General features: G+C 43.3%; 1 protein-coding gene across 1 annotated transcript; it reads right to left on the bottom strand.

Annotated features, from left to right (window-relative positions):
• Positions 1-329: 329 nt before the first annotated feature.
• Positions 330-1,309, bottom strand: LOC129761505 (uncharacterized). The gene has a single exon (XM_055759227.1). The coding sequence runs from the start codon at positions 1,278-1,280 to the stop codon at positions 330-332; it is 951 nt and encodes a 316-aa protein (XP_055615202.1). The 5' UTR covers positions 1,281-1,309.
• Positions 1,310-11,036: the final 9,727 nt, after the last annotated feature.

Here is an 11,036-nt window from a genome sequence, read left to right as displayed (position 1 = left end):
TTGGGCACTTAGACCGACACTGATATTGTGCAAACGTTCTTGATGTGCGCTGAATGGAAAGCACAAAAAAGGGGCTTAACGTGTTTATATTAAAAGAATTCAAATTCTCATCGATGTGATAAATATCGACATATGAATATGCATCCAGAATACTCTGGAATATGATTTGATCTATAACTGAAATGAATTATATACAGCACGTACTATGGAAATAATAAGATTTTTTGTTTAATATAAACAGTATTTATTTTCTAATTCACGAATTTCAAAGTAAATATATCAACATTATCATTCTAAATAAGTTTCAGGTAAGCAATTCCACTTAACAATTATTCTGCAGTAAACTCCGACTGGCAGTTCGCCATCAGCAGGGCCTCCCGACCACTTCGGTAAAACTTTGCCTTAGCACCGGCCTCGATTCGTACGTGGTCACTGATCACCTCGGTCATACGACCAATTTTTAACGATGGAGCAGCTAGTGTCATTTGCAGCATATTCGTCGCAACATCTTCCCTCAGGCTACCATTCAACAGCACGGTCATTTCGGTAAGCTTGGGTAGCGCGAGCGCAGATCGCGGTCCCTGCTGCGGTTCTCCCACTATTCTTGGATCCACGTAAACATCCAGCATGTCTATAACCAGTTCGGTCAGCTCGGGGAAATTCAGCAATTCCCGGAGCGGTTTGGTCAGGACAAATTTGATCAGTACTAGTTTTCTAAGATGACGACAGTGCCGCTGGACAGACTTCAGCATTCCTCCATGTCCTTCGAACAGCACTAAGCGTTTAAGCTGTGGGAAGTTCGAGAAGGAATCCACTGTTCGCGAGTCCAACACGTAGGTCATGCTACGACAGTTCAACTCCAGGTGTTGCAAGTTGCTGAATATTTGTCCAAATCCCATCAACGCCAGAGGGGATGTAGCGAGAATATTCCTGGATCCGTCTATTTTAACCCATCGAATGGGGCATCGGTTGTTCAAACGCTGCAATACTGTGCTCAGATCTTCCCAATCGATGCGCTCCTCTGCGTTGGGAGCGATGAGAAGTTTGTTGTACAAGCGCTGACTGTTTTCCACCTCCTCGATGCCGATTATCTCCTGCTTGTTGTTAACAGTGCGCAGAACGCGCAACGCCAGGTTCTGCATAAGTTTCCGGGAGTGGTTGATAGCCGTATTCCATTGGGAGCAAACTGCCGATACTGTGAGCCGATCTACCATCGGAAGCGCCCCGAAGATGGTGTCGTAGATGTGAGGAATTTGCCTTACGGTGGTGCTCCAGTCCATTTCTGCGTTCGGAAGTTTTCGTATGATTCAGGGTATCACAGCCGATTTCGGTTTCGGTGTTGTTCCGATTTTGTTCTGACTGTTATGTCTGTTGTCTCGGAATAAGTGCATAATTCGAAGTCGACCCTTGCTTATATATCGTGTTCGATTTGAATTTGATCAAAACAACTTCAGTTGTCTATAAGTACCTGTAATGTTTGTTTTCAAAACGGCGTTTTTTTTACAGCCCAATAATGGGTGGCATGAATCATTATTGTGTTGTTTTCTCAAAACAAGTGTCTCAAAGATTCGCAGGTAATCCATTTATCCTACCTAACCCTTATTATTATTGTTGGAATTCGTGATTCTTGTTTAGTTCATATACGTCCGACGTGTTCTTACGTGTTGATATTATTCATTGATTAATCACGTAGCTAAAAAGTGTAACTACCGCAGAGATGATTGTGAATTATCATTCCAGGAACGCAACACTGTGTATATTAGGGTGCCAATGGAAATTGTCATCTCGAATTTCAAAAAGTTACCTCATAAAAAATATTCACTACCTTGAAAAAACACCCTATGCAAAATATCAGCTCAATAGGACTTAAGAGAGAGTGGTGCAAAGCGGTCAAATTTGGAGTTAAAAATCGAAAAATCACCCAAGAAGAAAAACCGGGGTTTTTGAAAAAAAATTTTTGGCGCTTCGTCGCCAAAAAAAAAATGAAATTTTCCGTCTGAAAATCGATTTTTGACAATTTTTTTTAGATAACTGTAAATCTCGACGTGTCATGCAATTTTAAGATATTTGGCATATTTTTTTTTAAAACCCCGATTTCCGGTGATTTTTCGGTTCTCAAAAAACTCAAATTTTAACGTCTGCGACACCAGTAAATGAAGTCCGAATGAGCTAATATTTTGCATAGGGTATATTATCGTGTCTATACCTTATAATATAAATAACTTTTTTTTTATCAACTTCCATGCAAAATATGCTAAAAATGACATTCAAATTTTCAATTTCCCGAATGGTTTTTATAGCTTTTTGGCATATAAACATGAGGCAGACTAAGACGTATCAAACCTGATACTGACTGTTTAAATTCGTTGCACCGTTCTTGACTTAAATTTTATTTAATTTAATTTTACTATTTAGAAAGAATTGGATTCGTCATGAAATGTGCTAAATACATTCTTTAAACGGCTGCCATTGAGTCTAAATTTTGTTTTGCCTCGTCCGAACTTCATACCATAGCAGCATCTTTACTAATTAGTAATCCATTTTTGTGTGTCACTTAGGGCACTATTTTTTTTGGACCCCCATTACCAAATACCAGTTAGTAACTTTTTCAATTTCGAATATTTTGTTATGATTATTTTTTTTGTATTTATTTTAGATTAATAAAAAAGTGATAAATAAATTAAAAATAATACAATGATAGATGCGAAGAATCGAAAAGAGTTGCATAATATTTTTTGAACAAGCTTGAACACATTAAATCCGATGACGGAAATCAATAACGAGGAATGTACAGTAATAAACATCTGGCAAATGAGCAAATCTTGCATTTTTTACCTACATGTTCAGTGTTTAGATTTCTGACCATTTGAACTTTATTGTTGTGTTCAGGAACGAAACATTCAAAAAACTAAAATTCCAATGTTTCATAACTATAGAACTAAATGGATAAACTCTCACCCCTTTACAAAATTAACGTCAATTTCACCTGAATTAACGTCAATTTCACATAATTACAATAAGTTTCTAATCAGTTCTCAATCAGTTCAAATAATCCAATCGGAGTGGTTTCGATCAAGCTGCCCCATGTTATAGTGTGTATCTCGTTCTACGGAGAGAAAACTGCTCGTTGAGGCTCTCCAAATCACTCATACTGCTTGTAACCTGCATTTACTATTCGTACGGTCACTCTTCATAAGTTATTGACAGGGTTTTGATCTGGTAAACAAGCTGACCAGTCTAGAATCTCTGTTCAACACAACTGTTCTGTGAACAGTCCAAGTCTCTGTTCATTAAACCATGCCATGACTTTCCGGAATTTATGCAATGTATGTAGTATGTGGTCTTTACTCACGCTACACACCAGGGCTCGGCAAAACAAAGGTTTAACACTCCGCTCTGTAACTGCGAAGGCTCTAGCAAGACGCAGACTTCAACACCTTGATAAAGCCATTCTAAAGCCCAAGGAAATTTTGGTCTGCGTCGCCGCAATAGCAAGATAGGTTCCTGATCGGCACCTATCTTGTTATAGCTTTCAGTCTACTCCTTCATCAATAAGCAGTAGATAAGCTTAAGGTGTAGTATAAAAAAGGGGTATACCTCAATAGTTCAAAATAATGGATGCAGTGGTCACACCCAACAGGGAAACATAAGCTCGGCATAGTCATATGCAACTGAGGATAGTCAGCTCTTCACGCGGTTTCTCCGTCAGTATGACAGTCGCTATCTCCCTCTACCGACTCGACTATCTCATTTCATTCATCCCCGTCAAAGGGACTTCATTACATTTAGAAGTGACTCCCCTCAAAATGAATTCGTTTCTTTTTCTCTTATGTATCACGTATGTTCACTCTTAGGAAAAATAGGTATATATATAGAATTTTTCGGTAAATATTACCAATGATTAGTCAATTTTTACAATCCGAATTATTCGTACATATTACGTGATAACATTGGTTAACAAATGTCAAACCGGCCAGTATAACTCAGTATAAGCCGTCGGTTCAACGTTGGTTTAACATATTGTTTAAACATGTTATGTAAACCCAATTTTTATGTATGTACTGTTATTGATATATTTGGTGAATATTTAACTTTTGTATGTAGTTTCAGTTTTTATTGAATTATCTAAAATGCGATATTAACAATATTACATTGCATATCAACTTGTTACATGGTTATTGCAACGCCCGACATCTGATCCTGCATCGATTGAGTCTGATCCGTGGCTACAAATTAGGAAAAAATACACTATGGTTACTACAAACAACTACAAGAAACCTTGAAACGTGTTGGAACATGTTTTTTCCTCCACCATATTTGACAGTGAAGAGTTGAAATTTTTGTCGAACGTGAATAAAGAAACTCGTGTGTTTTTATGCTGTATTCTTGACGCATCTTTTTTTTTGTGGAATCAAGCAAACTATTTTCCAAAAGTGTTTCCGCTGGGAACTTTGTTGTGAACGTCACGTTTTCTCCAGTGAAATGGTGCACCATCCGACCAGATCCTCCGCTCTCGAGCTCATCGAAATAACAATGTACATTCTACCAATGTTTACATTACCAAGGATTTGGTAGCTTTTTTTAGTAACCAATTTTCTGGGTGCATGTATCGATGTTTGAGTTCAACGTGGTTTGACATATATTACACTGCCGTTCTACGCACAGTTGTCACATGTCACTTTTTGACAATTTTCACTTTTAGTCATAGAACCACGTTTTTAAGCCTAATCTTCAGTAAAAAAAAACACAAAACAGGTTTTTGTTTGTTCCCAGCTTTTTGAAAACCAACATCAAGCTCAATTGTCCCATGTTGATATGTTGGCATGAGTAATTCCAAATGAAATCGACAAATGACAAAACATGAGTATTCTTGATTCGAATGAAAGTGTGTATTCCGTTTGGGTTAGAGGAAATATGAGTTTTCCACAGCAATTGGGAATTTTTTGACTCAAGCGTAACTTTTGAAAAGGGCGTATCGATTTGAGTAAGAGAAATCTTTGATAATTTATATCTCAAAAACTATGAGTCGTACCGAAATACCGAAGTACTCTTTTTTTTTATTTTCAAAATAAAAATTCAATTTGCAATATCCAAAATACAATTTCCAACAACTTTTCCAAATACATCATCATGGTTCAATTTTTGACTCAAGCGTAACTTTTGAAAAGGGCGTATCGATTTGAGTAAGAGAAATCTTTGATAATTTATATATAAAATATGAGTCGTACCGAAATAGTGTGTTAGAAAGAATTATAGAGTATTGTTGGCTTAATTTGAAAAAAATATACACTGAGAAGGAAAATTAGTACTCTTTTCTTTATTTACAAAATAAAATTTTAATTTGCGATATCAAAAAATATGTATTTTCAATAAATCAAGTTCAATTGCCCCATGTTGATATTCTAGGCATAACCGTATCTCCAAGATAATTTAGGCCGGAATTGAACTTGATTGATTTAAGTGCGGGGAACTTTCCACATTTCATTAGACAATAGGTTACTGCTTATGAAAACCCGGTGTATTGCTAAACTGAAATGCTTCAAGCTTCTGGCAGACAAATATTCTAGAAAATTTTGATTGCGTTTTTCTTAAATGCTGATTTTGGAACATGGGACAACTATGCGTAGAACGGCAGTACAGGTGAGCTAGGTTTTCTTGTATCGTACACGAAAATTACTCACACGTATAAAATAGCGTGCAGTGTGTGTGCGCTATTTACTAATACTAACGCGAGGACCTTTATAGCATACCTAATAACTATCTAAGTTCGTTGGTTTGAGTTCACGGACCCTGCTACACACAGTCTCTTTATTGAAGCAACACGATGCGATAATACGAGGGTCGTTGAAAAAATACCAAAAACCAAAAACAAGGTGATTTTCGTAATCTACGTTTTATTTTCTATTTTTCTGCATAATCGCCGTAACGTTCGAGGTTCGTAAATAGCGTGGCAAGAGTTTTTCTATTCCGAGCGCGAAATGCGTAGCGTCCAACTTTTTGAAGTACGATGTAACTGCGTCACGAATTTCTTCAGTGTTATCGAATCGTTAACCGCCGAACGCCTATTTCCTCACCGTACTAATGTAAAGTTTTGGACCGATTAAGAACCGCGATTAAGAACAAAAGGCCAGGTTTATTGACGAAAAGAGTGTTCCTCATCCACTATAATGAGCGGCCCCATTCTGCTCGCGTAACTCAAGAGTAATTGAAAAAAATCAAATGGACTGTGTTAGAGCATCCTCCTTACTCTCCAGACCTCGTCCCTAGCGACTATCACTTATTCCCGGTGATGAAACAGGCGTTCGGCGGTTAACGTTTCGATAACACTGAAGAAAATTGTGACGCATTTACACTTCAAAAAGTTGGATGCTACGCACTTCGCGCTCGGAATAGAAAAACTCTTTTTTTTTTATCAATTCGTTTATTTTTACAGGCTCAGTTACTTAAGTTTAAAGGAGCCGAATTCTTAAATATAATTTTGAAACTATATATATAAACAATTTTCTTACATCTATGGTTAGTAAGGTGGAAAACCGATTACTCGCGGTGTACTCGAGTTTAGGAGGGTGACATATTTTTAGGAGAAGGATGGGATATAAGGAAATTGTAACAATGTTGATGAACACTCATTTCATAAATCTATTCGTATATCTATAGTGTATTTACATTTCAACTTATTCTACTATTTATAGCAAGGGGACGAATTACCCGCAAAGGAAGAAAAGGAGGGTATAAGGATGTTTTTTTTTTTTTTTTTTTTATAGAGGTGAGGAACTATCTGGGAAGGGATAACCCAGACGTCGAGTGGGGATCGCACCCACAAAAACCAAGCCCTCTACTCGTAGCCTCATTCCCCCCGGGACCACATCTAGGCGACTACTTCAGGGGGCGGCTGTGCTCATGCACTTCACGAGTTTTCAACGCTAACTAGCGTTGATCCTTCCCTTTTTCTCTGTATATCTCATTTACGAATCCGTTGTACTCCGCCGCGCACATCCGTTGCAAAGGATTCCTTTTACCCGTCGAGACGTGTACCGATTAGGAATTGCCCTCCAACTTGACGCGCAACCCGTCACAGTCACCCTCGCGGGGTTTCTCACCTGTCGAGACGTGAACCGATTAGGAAGCGCCCTCCAACTTGACGCGCGCCCCGTCACAGCCACCCTCGCAGGATTTCTCTTCCCAACGGAGCGCCGATTAGGCAGTGCCCTCCAACATGACGCGCACTCCGTCACAGCAGCTCTCGTGGGGTACACACCGATCTGATGACGCCCTCCTAGGCGCTCGCTTCGTCTAGACGACCCTCGCAGTGTTCCTCCATCCAATCCACCAACAGGCATTGCCAGCCTTTTGTTGTCCTGCTCTCCAGATCCCGCTTACCCGTCGAGACGTGTACCGATTAGGAATTGCCCTCCAGCTTGACGCGCAACCCGTCACAGCCACCCTCGCGGGGTTTCTCACCTGTCGAGACGTAAACCGATTAGGAAGCGCCCTCCAACTTGACGCGCGCCCCGTCACAGCCACCCTCGCAGGATTTCTCTTCCCAACGGAGCGCCGATTAGGCAGTGCCCTCCAACATGACGCGCACTCCGTCACAGCGACTCTCGTGGGGTACAGTCCGTTGCAGCAGCCCTCGCAGTTGTTTCTCTTCTACGGTCAGGGGTTATTACCACGCTGGTCAACCCTCCACTTCCGCTGTAGCTCGGACATGATGTGCACGATTACACTGTTCACAGCGTTCCAGGTGCCCTCCTCGCGACACATTTCCTCCACTATGTTTCCGGCATGAAGGGCAGGCAGCCCTTCGCGTCTTGCGGTGAACCTGGGACACTCGAATACCACGTGTTCTGGTGTTTCCTCCACGTCTTCACACTCCGGACAGAGTGGCGACGTTGCGTGCCCGAACCGGTGCAAATATTGCCTGAAGCAGCCATGTCCAGACAGGAACTGTGTCAGATGAAAATTCACCTCCCCGTGCTTCCTCATCAGCCAGGTCGATAGTACCGGTATGAGCCCATACGTCCACCTACCTTTCTCCGCCGAGTCCCATTCCTGCTGCCACTTCAAGAGTGATTCTACTCTCGCTGTTTTCCGGATACCTCTGATTTCCTTCCGTCTGTAGCACTCTCCGTCTTCCGCCAGAGTGATGCCAATCGGGATCATGCCGGCGATAACGCAGACTGCCTCCAACGAGATCGTCCTATACGCGCTCGCCACTCGCATCGCCATGAGCCGAAACGTACGGTCCAGTTTTCTACGATTCCGATGGGTTTCGAGAGCCGCAGACCAGGCTGGTGCTCCATACCGCAGTATGGACGAGGATACAGCAGCCAGAAGACGTCTTTTGCTACTGCAAGGTCCTGCGTTATTCGGCATTATTCTCGCTGTCGCGCTAATGGACTTCTCTGCTTTCTCGCAGACGTAGTCGACGTGGTTGTTGAAATTCAGCCGGTCGTCGATCATAACCCCCAAGTATTTCAATCTACGCTTAGAAGGTATCACGTGTTCCCCGACTGTAATTTCCGCTCGCTGCACGGCTTTGCAGTTACTCACCAACAATACTTCCGTTTTATTCTGAGCAATCTGCAGTTTCACTGCTTGCATCCAGTTCTCTACTGAGACGATGGACTCGATTGCAAGCATCTTCACCTCTTCGAGTGTCTCGCCTGTCACTGTGAGAGCGATATCATCCGCGAAGCCCACGATCTCCACGCCTTTGGGAAGCTTCAGATTCAGTACTCCGTTATACATTACGTTCCAGAGCGTAGGGCCCAGGATAGAGCCTTGTGGTACGCCGGCCGTTATATTCAACGTTGTCCGCCCCATGCTCGTCTTGTAGACTAGGACGCGGTTCTGAAAGTAGCTTCTTAGAATTCTGCACAGGTACCCAGGAACCTTCATACGGTGTAGGGACTCGGCGATGGCTTCCCAGCTAGCGCTGTTGAAAGCATTCCTCACGTCGATCGTTACTATAGCACAATGTCGGTCGCCCATCCGCTTTTGCTGTGATGCCTTCTCTGCTTTTTCAACCACTGTCCGGATAGCATCAACGGTGGACCTGCCTTTCCGGAATCCAAACTGCATCTTTGACAGACCATGGTCACTCTCCGTACATTTCGTCAGTCTGTTGAGGATAATCCTTTGCAAGAGTTTCCCGAGCGTATCCAGCAGGCATATAGGCCTATAGGATGTTGGTACCTCCGGGGGCTTTCCTGGTTTTGGCAGCAACACTAACTTTTGGATCTTCCATTTCTTAGGAAAGTGACCATCATCCAGGCATTTCTGTAGCACTATCCTGAAGATGTCCGGGAACGCCTGAATCGCCGTTTTCAAGGCCGCGTTGGGGATTCCGTCGGGGCCGGGCGCTTTCTTTACCTGCAGTCTCTTCGCCACTGCTACCAGTTCTTCATTGGAAACTTGAGAACGTTCGGTAGCTATTTCGGCGTACGGTGTCGGTGGCCATACCGTAGGATCATGCATCGGAAATAAACCCTCCACAATGACCTTCAGCTTCTCGGGACACGATTCGACGGGCGTCACAGGTCCTCTGATCTTCGCCATCACGACTCGATACGCGTTGCCCCATGGGTTGGCATCTGCCTCTCGGCACAGCTCCTTAAAACAGTTCGCTTTGCTCATTGTAATTTCCCGTTTCAAGGCGGCTCTAGCTGCTCGGTACACCGTATTACGTTCCTCTCTATCAGCACTGTTTCGTGCTCTCTGAACGCGTCTTCTGGCTCGAAGACAGCTAGCGCGAAGTTTGCGGAGAGAGTCGTTCCACCAGTAAGCTGGGCGTCTTCCATTTTTTGGTGCAACTTTCCTCGGCATGGTAGTGTCGCATGCTCTCACCAGTAGATCTGTCAACTTTTCTGCGTTCCAATCTGAAACTCCGCTATCTAGACGAAGTGCTTCGACGAAAAGGTCCTTGTAGAAAGCATTCGTCTTCCACTTCCGCTCACAGCTTGTTGTCCTCCGAACTAGCACGTGGTTTCGTTGACCGATTCTGTACCGGATCGCCTGGTGATCACTGTGCGTATACGACTCGCACACTTTCCACTCCGTACTCGCCAACAGCGATGGACTGCAAAAAGTAACGTCGATGATGGATTCGCGCCCATCCTTCCGGAAAGTGCTGGTGGTACCTTCGTTCAGTAACGTTACTTCCAGCTTTGCTAGAGCTTCCAGTAGACTATACCCTCTGATGTTGGTGCATCTACTTCCCCACTCCACCGCCCAGGCGTTGAAGTCGCCTCCAATGACGATCGGTGTTCTACCAATTAGTTCCTCGGTCATTGCGTCTAGCATCTGGTGGAATTGATCAGTTGTCCATCTCGGGGGTGCGTAGCAACTACACATGAAGATTCCATTAATTTTGGCGATTACGAAACCTTCATGTGAACCTCCAACCACTTCCTGGATAGGATATCTGCCCATCACCTGTATTGCAGCAATCCCTAAACTATCCGTCGCCCAGCTGCCGTTATCACGGGGTACTCGGTACGGCTCCGCTATGATTGCAACGTCGCATTTTGTCTCTGTTGTCGACTGCCACAACAGTTGCTGAGCTGTGTTGCAATGGTTCAGATTGATCTGAATTATCTCCGTTACTGCGATTCTGCTAACGCCTTCTTATACGAGGGACACTTGAAGCTTCCTGTCGCATGGTCGCTGCCGTTCTCTGGTTTGCAGAGCAGGCATTTCGGTTGCTTCGTGCAGTCTCTCGCAACGTGCCCTTTCTCACCGCATCTCCTGCACAGTTCAGACCTATCGGGGCCTGTGCAGCTTCTTGTCTGATGTCCAAAGCCCATGCACTGGAAGCATCGCTCCATCCGCTTGGTCACCCGGGGCACCATCTTCAGCGAGCAAACCGACCAGCCAACTTTTATTTTGATCGTTTCTACCATCTTATTGGCTGCGACTGTTGAGAGCCGTATCGACGCCGTCTGCGTACCACCATACGCCTTCCTCATACGGATCGTCATTGGTGTATTGTCCAGCTTACACTGTTCTATCAACTCGCGCCTTAGCTCCTCGTC

This window comes from Toxorhynchites rutilus, chromosome 1, assembly GCF_029784135.1.
Source record: "Toxorhynchites rutilus septentrionalis strain SRP chromosome 1, ASM2978413v1, whole genome shotgun sequence".
Lineage (NCBI taxonomy): Eukaryota > Metazoa > Arthropoda > Insecta > Diptera > Culicidae > Toxorhynchites > Toxorhynchites rutilus.
The sequence above is the reverse complement of the archived record's forward strand: the minus strand, read 5'-3'. Positions and strand labels throughout refer to the sequence as shown.